Here is a 23,974-nt window from a genome sequence, read left to right as displayed (position 1 = left end):
CTGTCGATGCTTGATGCTAAAATATTTTGTGTGGGTGGTGGAAAAAAATTAATTCATCTGTGAGTGCTCTTCAAAATAGGATTTCTTCATTTTCACACTTCCATCATTCAAGGAGATGCGATTCTTAGGATACGGGTAAATAAGTGCGACAATTTGAGAGGTAAGCATTTTGACAGAGCATCACAGAGAGTTTTTAAGTAAAACCTAAACAAGGTTTCTTCTTTTTTTCATGCTTCTTAATTTACTTGCCATAAGTAATTTAAAAAACATGAAAAAAATTGTGAACATTATTGTTAGCCCTGTGCTGCTTCAATATTTAAATCTGATTTGTGATTCTGCCTTGTTCTGTGAAAACATTTCATTTCTCACAGCGTAAAAAAATATTCGGCCTTTACCTTGAGTCTTAATTCATTTCCTTATAAAAGGAAACACTCTAGAAAAGGAAAGTAGGTACAGTGAAAGATAGTATGTACTTTTGTTCTAATCTTCTTTTCAAAAGGAGGTATGTATGTGCGATAGAAAAAATTTATTGAACAGATAAAAAAAAATAAATAATTCATCCAGGACTTGGTGACAACTACTAAGTAAATTACAAAAAATTTCCACATTCACTTATGCTTCATGTTTTGTAAAAGAGGATCATAGCAAAGGGCTGCAGAGAGAGCCATGCAGATCTGAAATGCAGTCCTCTTTCAAAATATTAAGTGCAAAAGAGCAAGCAAATTTTTTGCAATTAAGTAATATCATCTTGTACTGGACGCCACTTGTACTGGAAGTAAATTTAGCGCCTGCTGTTCAATCACTTTAGTATCTTAAACTTTACAGCCTTATGAGGACTTTCTCACTATATCAACTACTTGATCAATAACATGGTCTTTAAAGTTAAACAATTTGTCTCTACTCAGATGTGAATATCATCGTACAAGAATTACAACTTACATTTAGACAGCGTATTCTTGGCTTGAAGAGTTTAAGATACATTGTCAGATCAGAATCCATTGAGAAACACAGCCTCTTGGTAATTAAGGGCATCACAAGCCATAATTACTCATGAAGGAAGGATTTTATTTTTTTCTAATTCAGTTATAGAGATAGTGTTGGAACAGAGGAAGAGGAACTATAACTCATTCTAATAACTTTCCAATTCCAGAGTGTAAGATGAAAAAAAGACCCATGGGACTGACTCATTCAGAGGCCATTCTGACATTGGTATAGTGTCAAAAAAGGGTGAAAACATTTTCAAATGCCTACTGTTCCGTCAATTTGGAATATTTGATTGACAGCCTAACTTTCCATTCCCCTCATGGAAAAATGTCCCATTTAGGCTGGTTGTCAAATTCAAATTTCACATGCTTGACACTTCTTTCAGTTGATTGAAAAAGGAAAGATACTATGCTAAAAAGAGTCAGGGTTCATGCAGTCAAATCAAAGTAAAATTCAAAGAGTTACGAAGACAATTTAAAGACTTTTTGGTAGTTTTTCAAAATTGGCCGATTGAAAATTTCAGGACTTTCAGGGACTATACCCAAATTTTTAACAGTTTTTTGAGGACAAATGTTGCAAAAAAAATTTGGAAATTTTCTCCCCTTATATTGTTGTCTTACTTGACGACTATTATAAAAGCAAAGCTTTCATGATAAGTGGCTTGAGCAATCCCACGAACACCCGATTTAATAAGTTTAAGGTGTAGGAAAGGCGATCCTTTCATGGAGATGAAAAGACAAAGAATGGAGAATTTTCTTTGTGTTGCCCACCCAAAATGAATACTGCTGCAAATTTTCTTGAAAGTTGAGTACATTCATGTCAGTGAAAATGAAGGAAATAACTAAAGATATTAAATGACTTCTCATGGCTGCACGAACCCTAAAAGTCCATATATTTGGAATTTCTGACTTTGACTGATAATCTTGTTTTGGAGAAAATTATTGTAGGTCAACTTTTTGTTTGTTGCCCTCCTCTTCCTCCCCAACTGTACAGCAAAACAGTACAGCGCAGCTTGCTATTTTACTGCTGAAAATTTAATTTTGCACACCCTTTTGTTTCAAGGGGCAAGGTTCTACTTTTTAAATTTTTGCATACGTTCAAAATTTTGGTTCTTGTTCAAGGCAAGATCATCTGCAATAAAGTGTTAGTTGTTTTTTAAGCTCAAAAGAATGGTTTCCCTTCATTCAAACTTGAGCTAGCGTAATTTATAATTTTTTCTTGCATATTACCGCAAAATGATACAGAAAAAATAACGAGTATCTCGGAGGGGTCATTCAGTGAATTTAATTTTTTCCCAGTTCAAAAGCCAAGGGTGACTTACAAATTGTGAGGAGCACCAACAACTGAGTACTTGTAGTCACTTTTAATCTTGTTTTGATTCATGAACATGTGGAGCTTGGACTTCGCATTTTCGATAGTCCAGTTTCCATGGATCCCAGCATTCACATCCAGATCTTCAGCCTAAAGACAGAAAATTAAAAATCAAAAAACAAAGAAAGAGCTCTGAGTAAAGACAACTTAAGAGACTGCTCGATAATGACAACTTATAAATGATCAGACACTCTAGCAATAGCATACAAAATGTGATACATAATGGGTCTGTTGCACTCAGGAGGGATTTGGAGTGTTATGAGTCATTCCGATGTAAATTTTCACGAGAAAACGGTTGGTGTGGTTAAAAACATTCTTAGTTTGATATTAAAGCTGCAAAAGCTAAATAAAGTTCAAAGTTCCAACGGAGGCCTCTCATTGGTCGTCTACGTCACAACCAGCAATCTTATTTCCCGCCGTTTCGACGCACCTGTGCTACCCCATAAGGAATTCAAAGTCGTTTTTCTAAAACGAATTTCGGTCGATATTTAACTTATTTCACCAAATTTTCTTGCAGATATCAGTTCTTCACATCCTCTACTTTACAAATTTATCAACGACTATGTTAAAATCGCATCATATTAAAGTTTAATACATGTAAGGAAGTCCCGAAAGTGTGGTTATGTCTCCCTTTAGGGGGTTTTGCTGGTCAAGTCAATGCTGTTTGCTCAAATACATCAACGCATGTATCGGATATATTGTGTAAAACCAAGTTTGTATTCATTATTTGACTCTTAATGATTACTTATTGTCCCAGTATTTCAGTGCAAATGATGTATGAGTGAGGTATTCCTGATCTGTCCTGCTTACTGCAACAGCTACCTTTCATTGGAAGTTTTAAAAATATGATGGAAACTATTGACTTAAATATTTACCCCCGATGTCATACCTATATAGTTTTTGTATATACTCTTTGCATCATTAGTTGTAAGTAATTATTAAAATACCATACATTCATCGAAACAGGCACTGGACTAATCGGAGGGGTAGTAACTCCTCAACCGGACGGGTGATTAAGGACCTCCAACAGTTCATAGCTGGTGCTTGGTTGGCAGAGAATCTTACCTTACGTAAAATTGATGGTATTTTCAACTTATTTACTTATGAGCGGACAGATTTAAACAAGTAAATATGTTCAAATGAGTACGTTGATCTCTCAGCTAGTCAGCTAGCGCAGCTGAGCAAGACACATTTCATGCAAAAAAGTAGAATCTAATGATCCAATATTCAATGAATTAGATTCAGAAAGCTGCATCAGATAGTTCCTAGGAATAAGGAACCTAAAACCACATTATATGAGAGTTTTACCGTGAAAACAGGACTTATATGTATACCAGATAAGATTGTAAACATAACCTCACTTTCGTGACATGCTTTGATGCATCGGAAATAATTAAATCATCTGATGCGATTTGTAAGTTACCAGGGATGTTTTTATCAACTAGAGAGTATAAAGAGTCTATTATCGCAAGAAAATTTGATGAATACGGCCTCTAACAGTCTGATAATTCCTTTTGAAAATTTTCCTCTCGATCCCTTATGGGGAAATCCATGTATTTGTAAAATAAACAAACGTGGGGTATTGGTTGTGACGTCACAAAATGGCTTCACTCTCCCGTCATTTGTAGTTTTAAATTTTCCCGCCAAAATTTTTTGAACTTTTGGGTGCTTTTTTGGGGTGTTTGGGGGGTCCAAAAATTCTGGGAAAAATTCATGAAGCTCAGAATGATGCACTTTATTAGAAAATGAATTAAAAAAAATAGGTGCAACAGACCCATTTATAAAATCATATGCTGTCCTAGGTGTGCTGATATTCTCGCATAGTTGGCTTAAATCTTGAGGATGACTCAGTTGTGCTCGGAGTGACAGAGAACACATCTCTTTGCTAGTTGCAACTTAGGTTAATAATGATTTTTTCCGACTGTTCATCCACATAGAGCAGAGTGCAATAATTGTGAAAGTACAGTGCTCGGCCATATAGGGAAGTCTAGAGCCAAAATGTTACTAGACTGCTTTGATGACTGCATCACTTGTCGCATAATACTGTTCGATAATTCTAACATCAAAAAGGTGCATAACCTTGTCTTGTTCATGCAAGGGTGGTAGAATGCACTAAAGTGTTTTTTGTAAAACAATGTCTTGTGTTTAATGAGTCGTCAATTGATTTATGATTAATTTATGACAACATTAAAATGAGCTAACACATTTGACTCCGCACAGAATTTTTGACTTGCGGTTATGTCCTATTGTTGGTTTTGGAATCATCAAAACCATCGAAAATTAATATGTTGAACATCGCAAGAGTGACGTGGTCACTAAATCAGACTAGTAACTGTTACAGTGTGTATCTTGGTATTATATTATTTTCCACCTCACTCAAAAGATGGAAGATGAAAAGAAAAAACCAATATTACCTCCTCAACCTTCTTCTGATCAGCCATAACATCAAAATAAGTTCTTGATTCACGCCCTTCTTGAGCCACAGGTCTATAGGCTTCTCCAAAGCTGCTAGGACCAGAACCAGGCTGGAAAACAGGACGAGACGAGAGACCGAGAGACATACCACCTCCTCCTTCATTATTACCAAAACCGCTCCCATGATCTGAGGATCCACCTCCGACACCAGGCAAACCAGCAGCAGCCTGAGAATGAGGAAAGCCATGGGAAATTATGTGAGGAAAAAAAGAGTTCTGAGTTATTAATTCAGGAGAAATAGAACCTTTCTATGGGATTCTCTTTTGCTACAGACTCCTTTAAAGCACTTTTTAGTAATTCGTAACCGGTCATTCACTGATACTCAAGAATGAAGAGGCAGTGGAGAAAAATTCATAACTGAGAGGTTCTGGAAACTAAAAAATTTTTAAATTAGGAAGAATGGAAGAGGACTGATAAGTTTGAAAGAGAGAGAAACACTAAAAAATCTATACATGAGTCTGTTCCAGCTATTTCATCACCATATCTTGCGGGAAGTAACTGATAAATGGTGTCAAGATTCAGTTAGAATAAAACTTTACATTACCTCGTCAATTTTCAGACAGGATCTTGTGGTTTTGAGAATTTACCTGTTTCTCTTCAGAGCCAACTCTTCACAGAAACTCTTTCAAGGACATGATAGATTAACTTCCAAAATTGCATAGTTATTGATTAAACATGAAATAATGGGGCATGGACAAGCATCAATTTTTAAGGCAATTTTTTTACCTGATTTAAATAGCAGATCTTGACAAGGGCAATGCTAAGTTATATGACATGGCAATGGGATAAATGATAAGCAAAATTGAAGAGAGGCAGAAGTTCAGGGAGAAATATATATGTACCTCGGCTGGAAGATCAGCAGCAGAAATGTGATTCTGACGCAAAAGATACTGTACAAAATCTTTTGCACTGTTCATCATGGCATCTTTTTTATTGCTGGAATTACCAACTCCAACATACGGAAATCCATCCACCCTGACTTCACACAAAAATCTTAAACGATGTTTTGGTCCTGAAATATAGACATACATGAAGTTAGATTCACTTAAACGGCATGAAAATTGTACCTTGAAAGACTCACAAAATTTCAATTCTTATTTAAATTTTTTTTTTTTCCTAATTGCTATTCTTTATGAGGAGTGTGATATTTTACATTGTGTAGGAATTTTTAAAACTTTCCCTGTTGGATTTATGTAATTGGACCTTCCACCACAGACAGGCTATGCCTTCGCAATCAAGGATGGTGTTACTATATATTTGTCAAGTCATTTTGTAAATGAAAAAAACTAACTAATCTTAAAAAAATAAAGTGCTTGTTTCCATGTTTTCACATTTTATATCTTTAACTCTTTCCTTTCATCGAAGACGTACATAGCTCCACATGTAAGTTATAAAAGTTGGTAATGACATGTAGCGTGTCCCTAAGCTATATAAATAACATAAAATAATAATCACTCAGACAGACAGGTGACTGTTCCATTTCTTCCATGAGATCACAAGAGGTCACTTCGTAGAGGCTAACTTGGGACTTTCCTGTGAGATTGAAACAGCTAAATAGAAGGCTGGCCATGGGCTAAGGCGGACAAGAACCATACAGTACATAGAGTCGTAATGTGATTGGGATAGCTGGGACCACTTTTAAGCATTTTCCAGGTCCCGAATTCCATGACTCCTGTGCGGCTCCCAGTCACTTTTTTAATACTTAATCGATTGTTTACGATACACAGGGACCTGGCCATCCAATGTAAACAAAGAGGATAAGAATTACCACGCATTCCGCACCGCCATTTTGGACTGAACATTAATTGAAAAAGTGACCGAGGTTTGGCGCACACCGGCCTCTGAACTCGTCGCCTAGGACATGGTCCCAACTCTTCCAATCACATTACGACTCTATGTACTCTATGACAAGAATAGAAAGCGCCAGGAGCTAGGTACTCAGTATCATGAAAACATTTTGTTGTGTGTTTCACAAAGGTTTTAAAACGTGGTCTAGTTCTTTTCTGAGCTCTCTGATGGCACTAAAACAGTTGATCTTGATCGAACTGTTCTTGAGTCTCACATTTAAACAGTGGCAACTTCAATCGACAAAGCCAACTTTTGCGAACTTTCAGTGTCTAATGAGAGCCCAACACAAGGTTGGAAAAATTTGAAATTTTGGATTTTTACTTGGCTAAGCGCGTACACTAAGTACGCCAAATTTCATCAAAATACTGATAAGATCAATTTTTTTAAGTGGCACCAGTTGGCACGGAATGATCCAGTAGAATTTAAAGACATGGAAAAATATGATTTGCAGGCAGAGAGAATGCGGAGGAAAGGGGAAAGTTTAACCATCAAAAACACATGTAAACAGGCACACTACTTATGGTTAAATGGGCTTGGACATAATAGAAACGTCCTTTGCTATTCCACAAGCACTAAAACAAGAAATTATATTGAAGAACCTGAACAAATAATGAATTGTATATCATCATACCTGTTTGTCGAGTATCAAAATTTGGATCTCCTTTGTTCTGTTTAATGCACCAACTGTGCAAAAAACTTTTAAAAGCGGATGATGACATGGTGGCAGCAGAGGAATGTTCACCTATTTGTTCACAAGCAAGATGACAACTTGCTGCCTGTAACAATAAAAAGAAAATTTTAAACTGTTCCTAACTTCTTGACTTGCATTGGGAAATTTGCACATTAATATATTTTGAGGCAATTTAATAATAGATTGAGGGAGTCATTTAACCATTTTCTTTTACGCTGCAAACTATTGATAAAACTTAATATCACTTAGCCACAGCAAAAAGCTTGATTAAAAAACACAGTATAGTGGAAGAAGCTGCAAGTCTTCATTTTGTAATCTGACTCCTCAACCAGTTTCTAAATTCACATTAAATTCAGTCCCAATTAATTAATGGGTTTATCAATATGACCGATGGGGACCCCATTAACCCGTTTGACGAGTATACTCGTCAGCGCGTGCCTGGGATATATCTCGGTTGACAAGTTAATTCGCGCCATCTACCAGTGTTGCAACACGATTGTTTTGGTCGTGATTATGTGCTTTCCCAATAGATGGCATCTCAAGCGTAGCAACACCGACAGATGGTGCGAGTTAACTCGTCAACTGAGATACGTCCCAGGCGCGCGCTAATGAGTACACTCGTCATATGGGGCGAATGGATTGATAGAATTATTATTTCTGACAGCCCAAGGCCACCCCACGCAAACAGATTGTTGATACATTTGTAGCTGCTTATTGGGAATGGGTTGGTACAACTTCATGTTGTTGCATTAAAATGGCAGAGGAGTTCAATGAGTTTAGTAAAGCATTCCACGTGACTCACGTCTTGAATTAATTCAGTTTTATACTGAATTTTAGCTCACGCAAGCAGGGGTGCAGAAAGTTCTTAGCCTTCCCCACTTTATAATTTGCCTTCCCTGAGATTTGCTGTTTTGCTATAATTGCGCCTCTACATAAAACAATGCGCTGAAGAGCTTCTTCTCACAAAATTAACGTGCTTGAAAGACTTCTAGCATATAAAACAGCTCGCTTGAAAGTTTCCTTCCCTAAAAGTAACACGCTAAAAAGTTTCCTACCCTAAAGGCAGTTCGCTTAAGAGTATTTTTTCCCACATGCAGGGCGCTTGAAACACTTCCAGCAAATTAAACAACTTGCTTACTTGTTTCCTTCCCCAAAAGCAGCACCTTTGAAAGGCATCTGACACAAATGACAATGTGCTTCCCCGTTTTTTCTCCAAAAAACATGAAAAAAATCTTCCCCAATTCTTGCGCAAGCGGCCACGCAATTATGATCGCAAGATCCAGAACATTCTGCACCCCTGCATACAAGCAAAATCACCAACTCTCTTGTCTGAGCAACTCGCTCATAACTTCACATTTCATTTGTATTAAAAGGCGTCAAATCAAATTGGCCTCCTTCTCTAATCCCCCTTCTGTCTTTGTATCAAGTTTCTGCGGCTAAAATTGTTTTCCTTCCTTCTCTAAAAGCAGAAAAACCTTCCCCTACACAAAATCCATCCATAGTTGTTAAAAGCTTCAAAGCTCTGAATTTACTTGAAAAAACTGAGTATGATGTCCAACACCAGGCTCTGGATTTAGGGTTTGTTAAAATGCAAACCGCGCTGCAGACAGAGGAGCTGACGCATGGTTTTCCCAGATCTCTCGAGACGGTAAAAATGTAATATGGTTCTTTGACCCTTAACAGCATATATCTTTGGTGTTTGTATTTATGGGGTTGTGCACTCACAGAGTGCGGGGGTTATATTCTTATGCTGATATTCGAAAGAGCTTTCCCTTAAGTGACATCAACAGAACGGACTCATACTCATGCACTCTTCAAGCATCTTTTGGTGTGTCGACTGAAGTCAAATTCATTGCCAGTAAGCTCCTTAGCCAATGGAATGAAGGCTAGAAAAGTTCATCAGGTACACGGCAATGAAAAAGGGAAAAAATTTACTTACGGAAGGAAGGTTTGGTTGATAAAATTCTTGAATGAAATCAGAATCTGATGCGGCTAAGTCACAGAATATATAGGCTTCACCAACAGAAGGTTCACTCCCGTAAACTCCAATGTATCACTGTTTGTACTTTCCGGCTGTCTGCATTGTTGTCAAATGAGTGCAAGATTGCCAACAATTACAATAAAGTGAACGGCGGTTTATTTGAATTGACGCTTCTCAAATGGGAAATCGAATCGGGTTTTGTCGAGTTTAATTATACGCAACGATAATAATTTTAATGAATCAATTGATTTTACTCTCATTAAAATTAATCCACGAAAAAGATTCAACGTATGTTCATTAATATGGGCTGATTGTGAAATGATCAGATGAAATGATGACTTAATACTTAAATTTAAAGCATGTACCAGATTTCAAATTATTTCATATTTCCTATCTTCACTTATCTTTTTAACTCGAAAATTGTTACCCGGACGTTGTTACAAAGCACTATGTTTAATCTTCATGACTATTCATAACAAATTTGAATGAACACTGATGCTCATTTTACCAAAATCAAAGTAGAAGGTACCAAAGGAAACTAAAAAAGCCCCAAAATTGTTAAATTTGTGCATTTCACCCATCAACGTTGCAAGAGTATCGGTAGTCACTTGATTTTAGAAGCAAACAGTGCTTGATGGCATAACGAGAGTTAGAATACTCCGCCAAAAATTAGCTTACTCTGAATTTTCTCTCTATTAGATCAGGTAGATCTATCTGAAACCTTCGAAACCTTAGAGACAGGTAGGTACTATTATTGAATTCTCCTCGGGATCTGATATTTCTGAGTACATACTTGCCGTTTAGAATTGAAGGAGTAAAGTTGATGTTTTGGAAAAAGAAGTACTTAGGAGAGTGGCGTAAATAAATGATACTCCAAAGGCATTGCTTTTAATGGAAAGTAATTTAATTCTGAATGGAAAAAAAGTACAAACATTTGAAGGAATTCTGAACACAAGTAGGTAACAAGAATCAGCAGTCTCCTTATCAAAACTAAATTTCAAATGTTACGTCATTCTACTAAGCGGAGAAATGGTATGTTGCTGATGATAATAAATATTTAAGCGCAGCATTGTTTTTCTCTTTTAAAGCTCCACTGAGTCATAATATTTTTTGCTGTTTTGGCAAAACGTTGTGAAAGAATTTTGAAAATCTTGGAATAAAATTCATATAAAATTTTGAGCAGTTCTTGATTTGTTGATTCTTGATTGCATTCTTTGATATGTTTTAAATTTATGAATTAATATTGAATAAATCATTCAATCAATACTGTACCCTTTAAAAAATGCTGATTGTTAAAAATTGATGGGGTTAGAAGAAATATCAATGATTTCCTATTTACACATTTTTTCATAACTTTTAATGTTAGGGGGAACTTAATACTTTCACTGTTACATGAGAAACTGTAACAAAGGCATTAAAACATATGAAAGCTCTATAATGCAGGAGAGGAAAATTACAGGTGGTCAATAATCACGTTATCCCCAATCGTAATTTTTGCATTCGAGGCATTGATGGAAGGAGGCTCTCTTGATCTATCTATCTTACAATTAAACACTTTCATCTCTTCATTTTCATGAGAGACCTCTTCGAGAATTTCTGAGTCACTATTCCATATCTTAACGTCAAATTTTTCATTGTTGACGTCTATTAGCTCTACTATTTGAACAAAAAAGTCCGCCTTTTTTACCGAAGAGTGAAGAGATTTTTGCTCAAAAATTTGAACTACATTCCCTTTGATATTAAAATATTCTAAATCCGCTGTCGCTTGTGCTTCATGCCAAGTGAGAAACTTGTTGTCTCAGGTCTCTACTGGTATTATTACATCCTCAAGTGGAGTGAACAAAGTGTTTCGGCCTGTAAGAATTTCAAAGGTATGATTTGTTGAGTTGTAGACCTTGTTTGCCGAAACAGCGTTAAAATTTTGGATCTCGTAAGTTTTTTCGGGGTGTAAATTTTTATCCATACTCTTGGACGCTTCATATAGACCTGTTACCTTGATGCTTCCAGACTCATCAGCAAGTATTGCCGAAATTTTGGATCCCTTTTTGGTAGGCGATCCTATAGGTGTCATTTTTCCCTTTTTTGTCACCTTTCCTCAAAACGTTTTGTTGTTTCCTTGATATCTGCTACACAACTTGCAAAATCTGTAAATTAAAAGCAGAAAAATTATAATCGTTTCATTTTAGTAGCTACTTAAGGGTTTGAATAAATTTTGATGACTGAATTCTTGACAATGTTTTTTTCTTTTGTTTGAAAGTTTTGATAATGTTTAAAGATGATTGTAGACAGTAGAATTGATTTAGAAGTATTTATCTGAAGGACAAGCCTTGGATGCAATTGTGTGTCCAGGGCTTTCCACATGAGATTACAAATGCACCAAGCTCCCAATAATTAATGTTTAAAGTAAGCAGAATGACTGCTTCTTAAATGTAAGTACAAGTTTCATTGAAGTTGCTTGTACTTAGTTGAATTTATCTGCCAAGATCAAGGACCAAAATATTCTATTTTTTTGTTGTGTACTGCAGAAAATGTTGCATACAAACTGTGACACACTTACCGTAAGTCTTCACTTTCCTAGAGAGCTGCTAGTAGGTAGGGATATTACTTTACATTCTGGTAAGTTGACTTAGTGCTGCCTGCCTCTTTGTAGCCATCTGAAAACATTAATTAGGTACAAATTAGTATCTCCTTTGACATGATTCCTATTCTGAACCTAAAGTTTCATCTACATTATTAATCACAGTTGCATAGTAGGATGCGATCAAAAAGACTGATAAGGAACAACTTTGAGGCATCAGTGGTGACTTTCAACCACCAGAGAAAATAAGTACCTACAGGGCTTGTGCAAGCCATGCGGTGATACACTGGTCCCTTCATAATGAACCCTCAATTCACTAGAGAGAGTTGATTACATCTGGAAAGGTTGAGAGTGATTGACATTTCCCAGGTTAAATTGCCAGAATCTTTATCAGTCAGATGAGGGCTGGATGCTTCATTAATGCATTTCATTCATATTATTTCCTTGTTGAAAAGATTACTAGCCACAAATACTGACGAACTTTGGGAAAGATTGACCTTCAATCTGTCCGTCTATGGGAAGGGTCACCTTAAAATATTGTGGATCCAAAAGATTGAAGGGGATTGGCTTTAAAATGAAGCAGCACAGCTACTTATCAACAATGCACAAAACCATCATTGCCAAGAGCATCATTTCATCAGATAAATTAGTTGTTTAACAGTAGCAGCGGGGCGATTATTGAAATGTCATCGACTCTATGTCGCCGCTTACGACAAGACATAGCCCTATCTTAATCGTGTAATTTATCGCGATTCGATGTCTTATCGGGCTGGTTTAAATTTCAATAATCGGCCCGCTGATTGAGTAATGGATCATTAAGGTGATTCGTCAAGCTCAAGTGGCGTGGTCGGACTGGCATGCGATATATCTCATTGATTAGGTCAAAAGTCTCAGCAGATTTGGAATTTTTAGCCAGAAAACGGACGAAAGCCCCTGCACATTAGCCTAATGAATCATGCTAAACCTAAAAATTGGGAAAATTCAGAGAATGAAGGCAGAATAGTGTTCGGAAAAAAACCTTGCATCCAATTCAGCTACCGATTTCTGTGTCAAATGCAATGTTTTTTTCCAAACTCTATCCTGCTTTCATTTCTCTGAATTTTGTCGATTTTTGGGTTTAGAATGATTCTTTAGGCTAACGCGCAGAGGCTTACGTCCGTTTTTGTGCTAAAAATTCCAAATCTGCCGAGATTTTTGACCTGATCGATGCAATATAACGCATGCCAGTTCGAGCCCGTCACTTGAGCTTGACGAATCATCTTAAGGTTAAAAAACCCGTTTGGGAGTGTGTTCATCCACTGACGATAGCGTAAGGTTTTTCAGGAACCAAGTTTGAGGAAAAATAATGACATGGTAATCAAATTTGGGTAACACATACCTTAGGGCTTCTCCTCGTTGCAAGAGATACTGGCTTAAAAACGAACTACATCACTTCACATTTTAGGATAACCAACTTAACCACCAAGACAACAGATGAAGAAAACATAACAGCAACTTTAAATTATAAATTATCAAGATCATACAACAAAAGAAAAGTTTCGCGTTAATAATTAAACTGTTCGTTCGTCATTTTCAAAAATCCTCATGCTCATTCTCCTAGCACGCACGAGAGAGGACAAAATTCGCAGAATTAGGTTAGGTTCTCAATGTAAACATTACTTTCTGGGTGTGTTCTTCTTCTTCGACCGAGATACGCTGGGAGTGAGCCTTCTGTTGGTGAAGCCTATATATTCTGTGGCTAAGTACCCACGGTCCTACGGTAGGCTTCGGCCGGCACGGACGGGCCGATGAGTCGGATGTTAAAAAGTGTCGTCTATAACACTTATTAAGTTCTGACCATAATACTTATGGAAGCGTTGAAATACATTGACTGCAGAAAAATTAAAATTGTAATTTTTTAACGGAGGAACTACTTGAATAACTTCTTTTTCCACTCTACTAATACCATTGACGTATAATACAAAACAACGCTGTAAAAAAAAAGGCGATCGATGAACGATGGTGAACGATGGTTGGTGGTTTCGGTTTCACTGGTTTTTCCATAAAATGCCAATAAAAAGTGAGGTTATCATTGTGCATAAACTTGGACTTCTCTTTTCTTCAAGCTTCTTATGGTTTACTGTGCTTTATTTATTATTTGTAAATGTGTGATGTCAGTAGCATATAATAACGAGACTTCTTAAAAATGGTTTCTTGTTCAGTGAGAGGCTGCAAAAGGGATTCGAGACGAATCCCTCGAAACAAAGGACTGAAATTTTATTCTTTTCCCAAGAATCCAGAGCTGCAATTTCAATGGGAAAAATTCTGTGACTCCCATAAACAGATAAATTTAAAAACAGGTGAGGAAGTTTGTATTCCACACCCTCTGTACATATGGACCATACTTTTGCTGTACAGCGCTTTTCTTCCATGTGTGAAACGCTGAAGATTCTTAACAACTTTCCCACCAACTTTAATCAGGTCCTTCGACATTATATTCCTAATTCAAGTACCTCAGTTGTGGCCCAGTTTTGTTTCAATTCAATCTTTCAAGCGTGCAAGGGGAAGCAATTTCAGTTCTTAATATGCGTTAAAGAACACAGGATTCACGTAACTGAAGAGGATGAGGGTATTGCAGAACTGAAACTGTTCCTCCTAACCAGACGAACAGAACTTGACCTGACAGTGGAATTCTGACATTGTTTAGAAGTTACCGAGTCTGTAGGTGCGTGTCAAGCCTGGATTTGGAAACCTCTGCTAAACTGAGATATGTCATTTTCAGGGCTCTTACGATTTTGTCACTGTCGGCCTACAAAGGCAAGAAAAATGATCACTATTGAAATCTATAGCTTAACTGTTCCAAGAAATTATGTCTTTCAATTCATCCTTAGAGAAAATATGAAAGTGAAAATGCCTGCATTTTTCTGTCCAGAAAGTTCAATACCGAAAAATATGCCAATCAATTTAAAGTGTCATTAGAATGATTGACTGCCATGTCTCTTTTTACTTTTGCATCTATTTTTCAACTCCCGGGTTGCACCTCCATCAAGACGTCATGTATCTCTACTGTCTCTTTACCAAATTCTGTCTAAAGGAGCACTAATTTTCTTGCAAGAATCAAAAGCTTATTTTTCACTTTTTCCAATCATTGCTCCCCATTCTTCATTTTATATCTTAACGTTACCAAAAATCCAACAGCTTTGTAACTCTCAATAGTATTTTCAAACTAACCTATTCTTTTGTTCAATGTTCCAGCACGGATCTGCTCTCGCCATTTCGAAAAAAAGTATTATTTCAAACGTCCCATTGATATAGCCTTAGGTTTATCATGTCCCGTTTTCTTCCGAAACTTATCTGAAGATGCTGTGCCGACCTTAAATGGGTAAGTTAGAGATAGTCCTACAACCATCTGTAATTTTTCATACTGCACCCTGTTTTTTTTTCAAAAAATTTCGCAAAGATACAAAGACAGGCTACATCGTCATCCAAACGAAACAGCTATTGAACTTTTAAATAATATTAAAGAAATTAGGAGACTTAAGAGGAAAAAGCCTTGGGAGCTTGTCGCTAACGCCGATTCTGATTTTTAAACAACTTGCATAACTTATTTCTACCTTAAACTAATCATCCTTAATCTTAAATTTATCTACCGGATGCTCTTTTCTATTTTTTAAGCCAATATAATTGTTCTACTATGTAGACAATTATTATTTTTTCTCCTTAATCTTATGTTAATAAGCGATTAGCATGTTGTCGCTTTGTTATACCATTACCTCGTAATTTAAGCAAATTGTTTATATTTCCCCTGTTGGAAGGTAACAATAAAGTATACTAAAAAAAAAAAAAAAAAAAAAAAAAAAAAAAAAAAAAAAAAACCTGTTTTTTATTTTGAAAGATGGGGCAATTAATGGAGGCGCTGATGAGGCATTTCTCTGAAGTATCCTCTTGTCGGCACAATTTCAATTGATTTTTCAAGTTCTCCTGTTTGCATTCATTTAACATAATTAAATCGTAGAGAAAATGAATTGGCTCGTGCGAAAACCTGTATTTTTATCGCGGTCAATGTTGAGAGAATAGAAAATAAATCAACAACAAGCCTTTGAATATCAGAAGTGAAGAATGTTCACAAACTAATCACAGTAAGACCTTGATTTAACGAGTATCACAGGACCAACAGTTTGAACTGTTGTAAAAAAAATTTCTTATTTCAAAATAGCGGATTTTGGCAAAAATCAGTAAACTCAAGTTTTGGCCGGAATAGTTCTAAAAATCTATATTTTCCTGGTGAAAGTGTTCCCTTAGAAAAAACGTGAATTAATCTGCATTGTGATTATAGTGGCCTGGTGTTCAAGTATCTTATTTCGTGCTTTGTCTAATAACTCATTTGAATCCTTATGTAAAAAAGAACAACCAATGAAAGGACAAAGGAAAGGACCTCTTTTATCTTTTTTCAACCTCAAATCAGGTTGATATTTTAATGTTTTATTCATCAGAATGCTGTTAATGTTTAATGTTTTTATTGCTCTTAAGGCCCCCTTAAAGAAACCAGAAGATCCATATGTTAAACTGTGTTTCCGATAAAGGGAGATTTTACTGCATTACAGTCATGAATTGAAGAAATTGACACATTTCTGCTTTTGAATTGTCCTATTGCTGAATTCAACTAATAATTTCGGAAAAACCGAAAGACATGATTTGTTCAAATCTTAAAGTCACAAATTTGTTCAAATCCTTCAAAAATTTTAAAAGACTCAAAACCTTACATGTAATATCACCACTTGATAGTTAAAGAAATAACACTGTGACAAAACTTAAGTACTTTCAGAAAGTTACAAGGTAGGATCCAACATGGAAATTCTGACTTGAACGCTTTCTCACAATTTTACATGATTGGTCCTGAAAAATCCCAAAATTTTCACTGGTGTGTTCAAATTGCAAAAAATGATGCATGATTTTGAACAAGGGCCTCTGAAGGTACTGAATCCCCCAATTAATTTGCAGCAACACCCCCAGCGATTGGTTAACAGTAGATTTATGCGAGGAAGTGGTAATGGAATACAAGTACAAGCAATTAGCAGAGCTCTCATCAATTACAAAGGGTAGTAACTGTGGACTAAATTATTATCTGTTATTATATTACAGCCCTCCAAAAGAAGGAGAAGAAAATGAAAGGACTGAAGATGAAAATTCTATCGCTAGCATCGACAATCCTGAAGTGTACCCTGAAAGTTCAGATTCCACCACTGAACCTCCAAGGTTTGTTTTTGGATCAAATTTTCTTTACAAATATTCGAAACATTTCTCCTTGGGCCAGCGCTCACATATGCCCTTATATCGGTATTTTCTGTTCAACTGTCTTGCAGTCTCAACTTAAATTTTTATAACTCCCCAACTGTTTGTTCTGCCAGAACCCATGACCTCTCATTTAATGCAAAATAAAATGTTCCATTCAACTAAATTAGAAAAAAAATTTACTTCCAAAACAATTTTTAGTGCATCTCAAACTTTGTCATCTTTTTTCATTTGGAAGATATTGAGGTACAAAGGTTTTGCCTTTCAGTTCCCTCCCGCCTTACTTAGGGCCTCCTAAATTTTCTTTTAGGTCTGAAAATTTTGGGGGAAGGAAGGCTTAAGTATGAGAAATCAATACTGGTTTCCTATCCATTTCGAGGCCTTATAACGGTTATATCATAGACTTCATTTTGCCTTTTTTCAACATAAACTCATAGAGATGCAGAAATTTCTTGACCATGCAACCAGCGGGTTACAAATTGATGGCATGCAAAAATGATCGGCCACAGAAATGGGTTTTAAAAAAAGGGAAGTTGAGGAAAATTGGTCTGGAGAATTGGATGTCTCCTCTCTGATAATTTTGATAAAATTGGGTTTTTAAAGTAGGGAGGCTTAAAACTTCTGGCATCCTTGTAATCTCATTTGGATGAACCATTATCAGGTACATCTTCAGCGGTGAAGTAGCAGCCCGACTGTTAGAATCAGCAGCTGAAACAAAAGCTGACTTTACTGGAGCCCGAAAGACTGAGCCATTGGCTTTACCACCACCCGTCAAAAAAATAAGGAAAGTGCGACCCAAAAGTCCCAATCCGAAAAAGGTTTCTGAAGAAGCTCCTTTTATGTCATTTTTCTCGTAAGTTTCAATTTTATCACTTATTGTCTTTTTACTAATTTTTTCATTAAATCAGCACCAAGTTAAAAATTCTGTTTTTTACTATTAATGAAAGAAAAACTTATTAGTTGAAAAATGCATAGTTGGTCCATGATTTTCATGTTCTTGGTTCATTTGAGTCCTCTATGAAGGACATCTAAGTTTTGGAAAGGAGTTGCCACGAGTGGTGCTCATGCAAAAACTTGCTTGATGTTACTCGTTATGCAAGAAACATACTTTTGAGTAGATAAGTGTACAGGAATCCTAATTCCAATGTGCGTGTACATCTTTACAGGACCCCTGTTCAAATCCTATCTTTCAGGAAAGCCAAGTAACCCAGTTTGCTAAAATATGAACTAAGCAAGTCGGTTTCTAGCATAAGTAAACTAAAAAGAGTTTCTTGCTAAAAGGAGTTGCAAGTTTATGCCAAAGCTGCTGAGAGTGGTGGAATTTAAATTTTAAAGTTGAAAGTAAACTGTAATAACTTCCTTGCAATTAACTTTACAAGCATGCACAAACTTAGAACGTTATCGTACTTTTTTAAAGCAGTTTTGGATCACTCAGGTCCCTCATTGAGAAAAATGATGGCTGAGCAGGGAAAGTGCTTTTCTGAATGCTTCCAAGAATGCAATTTTACAAGATAAGGGTTTCAATTGAACGAGAGAGTATGGACCGTATTCGATAACGGTCAACTAACGGTTCGATGTATCGTTTGTTTCAAAACAATAGCACATAACCTCAAACCAAACTAAAGGGATTTAAGTTGGAAAAGCTGAAAATTAGAAAATTCCTAACAAAATCACATCACATTGGCATTTGGTACTGAAGAGAATAAAAAATCTGATAAAAAAGACCCGTTCCCTCAGATTTCTGAATTTACTTTAGAGGCTATGTTTATGTTTTGAACCAGTCGATATCGATACAGTCTCACCCGTTTGATGTATCGAATACGATCTATACTGTACCCAACTCCATAATTGAGAGTTTTTCAGAATCAACGATTGGCAAGGAAGTCTCTAGGAGATCTTTCTCTCTGAATGACTCTTGTATTCTAAGGTCGTCATGGAAACATTTCACAGTATGTTTGGATCAAGCTATCATTATCAAGAAAATTCCTCGTTCCTAAGTATTAAGGTCCTGCTTTTCTCTTTCTGTCTTTCAGAGACTATTCAACTTTGAAAGAAAAAATAGGCAACTGTGATGAGATAATTGCACAAAATGAGGAAGTTGTTGAACCAAAGTAAGTCCATTTTAATCACTCAGCTTTTTTTTCTAAATTCAAATGCAATCAAAAGAAAAAATAGTCCTTAGATAAATATGAAAGAACTATGCTATGATGAATAACGGTAAGGTATAGAGAGAATTTTTCCATCTAGAAATTTGCTCACCGGATCTATAAAATATCGAGATAACAAGTGCTAGTTTTTTGGACTTGTGTAGAGAACAGCAAACACCCTTGTAATACCCTTGTTGTGGTGGGAAAGAAGAAAGAGGAAATTGAGTGTTAAACAGTGCCTGAATTCAAGCAGTATGTTATTTTTTTCATTATGACGACTGGCATCTTTTTCTATTAGTTAAAATTAAAAAAATGTGGCCAAAACAAGTGACAATCCTTTAAAATTGGGAGTAATTTACACAAAAAAATTTTCATTTAGCCATGAAAAGTCTACTGAAATGGCCTTATCTCTTGTGTGCAACTGCTCATTGTAGTATTTTATTTTTACCCTGAAAAATAACTTATGTAATTCCTTTTCCTTTTTCAGGGATTCATCAGCAGCGAATTCACAGTATATAATTTTGAAGCGATCTGTATGGAGGGCAACAGAGGACAGACTGCAAAAGCATTTTAAGAAGTCACTAGAAAAGAATGACATGGAAGACAGCTACAACAAAATTTTGGAAGAAAATGAGCAGTTAAAGGAACGACTAGCGAAAATAACCCAAGGTAACGGAGGTGGGCTTCACGCAATGAAGGCACGAATTGCAGACCTAGAAGATGAAAATTTACTCCTAAAAAATGAAAACAGTGCTTTAAGAAGGGATAAAGAAAAACTTGAGGAAAGAACAAAGAAGCATGCTATGCAACTCAAGCAGTTTTTTACAACAGGGCAACTGAAAAGAATGTTCAGTGAAGACCCTTCGAGGCATTTTCGATGGTCTGCTGAAGATATAGCTGAAGCTTTAGTATTGAAATCTCAAAGCATTAAGGCTTACAAATTCGTTCATAATAAATTTGGATTTCTTCTGCCTGATCTAAGCACACTTAGGCGTTGGGTGAGGACAAAGAGAAAAATGATTGAGGAAAGGCTTAGTAGTAACCCCGGCTCAGAGGCTGTAAGTGATGAGGATCGGGCTGTTGAAAACCTGATCCTCTTGTATGACCAAACTGAGGAAGGCGATGAAAATCTAGAAAGTGGTATAAGTGTGGAAGTTGATGAAAATTTGAGCAATGTCGAACTCGAAGGACAAGTTATTGAATTCACAATAATAGATGGCCAGCAATTTGATGAGCTTCAAGTCACAGAACAGCATGATGAGCAGTTTGATGAACTCCAAGTTACAGAACAGATTTGATTTTGTCAAGGAAGCGAATAAAGCAATTCCTGTGCTGTGTCCCTACAAATTAGTTTATTTGATATAAGTTCAAATAAAGGAGTCCAAAGTTTCAGAAAATGTTGAAAGATTTCAAGTTTTCGGAAGATTTAAAACAAGTCCACCTTTTATTTTTGGTTCAGTGTGATAAATACCATTATCTCTTTTTTTTAATATTTATATACATGTATTAGAGACCTGCTTCAGGCAATTTTTATTTCCATAAACTTCCTACGAATTCCACTTATAGACATCGAAACATACACAAAAAATACCTTGACACATATGTTTAAAGTGCTAATCAAACATTTTTAAGGCTTTGGCATGCTTATGGTTATGAATAAAAAAAGGAAATTTGTTTTCCTGTAGAGAGAACTGGGCATCAATTGATGTCAAAGTGAAATATCTCCATGCTTGTAGTGTTCATCTTGTTAATCATAGCATTTTATCCCACGTTCTATTCAAATAGATCAGAATAGTTCAGAAGGTATCATGGTGTGTCAAATTAAGAGCCTTCAAGAAGGAGCCAAGTCCAGTGCAAAAAAAGAGATATGTTGGCAGACTTCTACATTTATGCTCATTAAGAACGTTTTTAGTTTCAGTATTTTAATTTGAATGATTTACAAGTCTTTTTTTTTTTTTTGTGGATTGTAAAGAATGTAGATAGAATTTGGTAAAAAAATATATTCTTTTTTGGTTTTTCTGTGAGTATTTGAAAAGGAGCTATATAAATTAAAGTACAGAAAGGAACCAACAGTGGCTTTCTTTGTGGTTGCTCGGTTATGAAATTAATGTCACAACCTAAGTGCAACCCTAATGCCTAGGTGCAACTTGATTAAATTGTCCCTACTGGAGATATCTGCCCACCAACCAATGAGCAAACCTTCTGTTCCTCAGAACTCTCGTTCTTTTTTGCGGAACTCTACCCTGGTGTCAACTCTATGTTCAGAGGAATAAAATAGCGGATTTTTAATTTATTTTCCTTGTTATGCAATTTTATTATTGTTTCAGTCGCAAAATCTGTAGCAATGGTTATTAACTGGAGTTCTTTGTGTTTCAAACATTAGTTCGTAGTTCCTATGAAACTGCACTGTCTGTACCCTTTATTTGCGTCTGTAATGTATAAAGAATCTGTTACATTTAGTCACCATCTAAAACCTATTTTGAAGATTTATATCAGGGATTTTGAAGTCAGTGACAATGCTTCAGTATCATTGCTGGCACTTCATGTGTGACTTGTTCTCAGAAGAAAGTTAGGATGTGGATGAGGCCTTACAAGAGCAATGCTGCAAAATAAATTTTACTCATCAACAATTTATCCAAAGATTGTGTTTTTTTTTTTTTTTGACCAATACACCTGCCCGTTAACCTGATACTGATCTATAGTACACTTATTCAAGAAGTGAGCCATATCCAACGGACAGGATATTCTGTATACTTTTAATGAAATTGATAAAAAAGTATTAATTTGCCTATTTTTCACGAAAAAGTATCTCAACGTTTCTTTTTATTGCAAGTGGGTGTAACTCAGATGGTTTTCCATTTATCACTGATTCGTTTTATTTTATCCTAAAAATTTTGGACTTGGAGGTTATAAGCCATGATACAAAGAAAAAGAGAAACAAACATCTTGCAATGAAATAAATTGTTAGTATGTAGGAAAAAGGAAACCCTCTTCTGTATTTTGCCCATAAAAATGTATGCAAAATTTAAGCCAAGGAAAGGTAGGAAAATATTAGTATCCAAATCTTTTTGAATTCTAAAAGTTGCTAATTTTATCAGTTGTTACTTTTTTCCGTACTTGGAATTTGATGAGAAACTGCAATTATAAAATGAGGATTTATGCACCATTTTGCTGGAAAACTCAGAATATTTTTACGGTAGTTTCTTTTCTTGCTCTTATCTCACCTGAACAAATTATCCATTTCTGAATTGTTGCACGGATTTAGGACATGCTTGCTCCACACAAGAAAAGTTAAAGCGTTTTATACACTCATTGATGGAAAAGTGCCTCAATTTACAGAACCCAAAATGGGCAAAACTTCTGTTAAAATTTATCAGAAAAAACAAGTGAACTTCCAAAAGAGTGAGGTTGCATTTTAAAACAAAAACCGAAGTAGATTTCCTAAGCTGTATATTTTAACAATTTTATTACAAGTTTGAATCCTCAAAATTTACAAGTTTGTTTTATGGTTTTCTTTACATGATTCCATCATTAGAGACTATCAAAAGTTTTCAGTTTTCATCAAACTTCTAAGGGATACTTAGGTAAAATTAGAATTTGGCAGCCTTAAAAAAATCGATCAACTTTATGGCTTTATGCAGGTTACCAATCTCATCATCACAATTCACGAACAGACATCAGATCCCCAATATCCAATAATTCAACACCCTTTATAGTGTGCTAGACTCAAGTCTTGCAAGAGCTCACCGAAAACCACCGGCACTATGCTGCCTAATTCCAACAGAAAGAGACCCACAACCGCAAAGAAAGGAAGTCCCTGCGGGGCAATTATTGAAATGATATCGACTGTATGTCGCCGCTTTGTCGTGTCGCGCCATCGACTGAGCAATTGCTTAGTCGATGGCGCGACACGACAAAGCGGCGACATACAGTCGATATCATTTCAATAATCGCCCCGCAGACCTCATTGTGGAACTATGCTAAAAGGGATCATTTGGATTGCATTTATACCATAAATATCTCCATATCTTCCATTATCCAATATCTCATGAGTGTCTCGATGGTCTGAGTACTGGGGTAACCAGATGCTAATCATGGTTATTGGATATGGTAAAATGGGGCTATGGTATTGATGAAAAATGGGGATATAGAATAATCCACTTTTTGGGTCATTTCCTTGTGTGCTAGTGAACGAACTTAGTCTGTGCCAGGCGGGGATGACCTAATTTTAGCTACCTATTTAATGACAAGGCAATGAACATTACTGTTTATTCAAGCTCAGGTAACTATTTGATCCCTATTTTGTCATTGGGTCCTAGAAGATGTATAAATAAATTGAATTAAATTGATTAGAGGGTTGCTTGCTAAAAGTGGCCCAGAGAGATAATGCTAAACTAAGATGTTGTAGGCACATATCTAAGAAAAACTTCCACCACAACATATAGCAGCATGGATACTGATCACTACCATCAAAACTATGATGTAAAGCTTTATTATTGCCAAATATGGGGATTGCTAATTTTCACTGGGGAAATAGTCTCAACATTATATGTGGTGTTTAATTTATGTCAAAGGTAAAATCAATGAGCAACATCCATCTCTCCCCTCTCAAAACTTACTACTTAGAC

The 23,974-nt window shown here is 36.0% G+C and overlaps 2 protein-coding genes across 4 annotated transcripts in view; one reads left to right on the top strand and one right to left on the bottom strand.

Moving 5' to 3' along the window:
• mle (dosage compensation regulator mle) overlaps nucleotides 1–13,867 on the bottom strand; it is a 45,421-nt gene extending 31,554 nt beyond the window's left edge. The window contains exons 1-6 of one of the 3 annotated variants that reach the window (XM_072300508.1): nucleotides 13,673–13,867; nucleotides 9,309–9,367; nucleotides 7,310–7,454; nucleotides 5,673–5,842; nucleotides 4,770–4,997; nucleotides 2,306–2,445 (exon numbers count right to left, since the gene is read on the bottom strand). In XM_072300508.1, the coding sequence (XP_072156609.1) occupies nucleotides 2,306–2,445; nucleotides 4,770–4,997; nucleotides 5,673–5,842; nucleotides 7,310–7,397 (626 nt within the window). In that variant the 5' untranslated portion in view covers nucleotides 7,398–7,454; nucleotides 9,309–9,367; nucleotides 13,673–13,867. Of the gene's footprint in view, nucleotides 1–2,305; nucleotides 2,446–4,769; nucleotides 4,998–5,672; nucleotides 5,843–7,309; nucleotides 7,455–9,308; nucleotides 9,368–13,672 lie in introns of those variants that run through there. The other 2 variants (XM_072300509.1, XM_019052710.2) reach the window with 2 other exon arrangements.
• Nucleotides 13,868–13,977: 110 nt separating this feature from the next.
• On the top strand, nucleotides 13,978–21,980 carry LOC109037882 (uncharacterized). The gene is made up of 6 exons (XM_019052739.2): nucleotides 13,978–14,267; nucleotides 15,163–15,289; nucleotides 17,050–17,163; nucleotides 17,861–18,052; nucleotides 19,233–19,310; nucleotides 19,834–21,980. The coding sequence occupies exons 1-6, from the start codon at nucleotides 14,114–14,116 to the stop codon at nucleotides 20,642–20,644; spliced, it is 1,476 nt and encodes a 491-aa protein (XP_018908284.1). The 5' UTR covers nucleotides 13,978–14,113; the 3' UTR covers nucleotides 20,645–21,980.
• The last annotated feature ends 1,994 nt before the right edge of the window (nucleotides 21,981–23,974 follow it).

This window comes from Bemisia tabaci, chromosome 5, assembly GCF_918797505.1.
Source record: "Bemisia tabaci chromosome 5, PGI_BMITA_v3".
Classification (NCBI taxonomy): Eukaryota; Metazoa; Arthropoda; class Insecta; order Hemiptera; family Aleyrodidae; genus Bemisia; species Bemisia tabaci.
The sequence above is the reverse complement of the archived record's forward strand: the minus strand, read 5'-3'. Positions and strand labels throughout refer to the sequence as shown.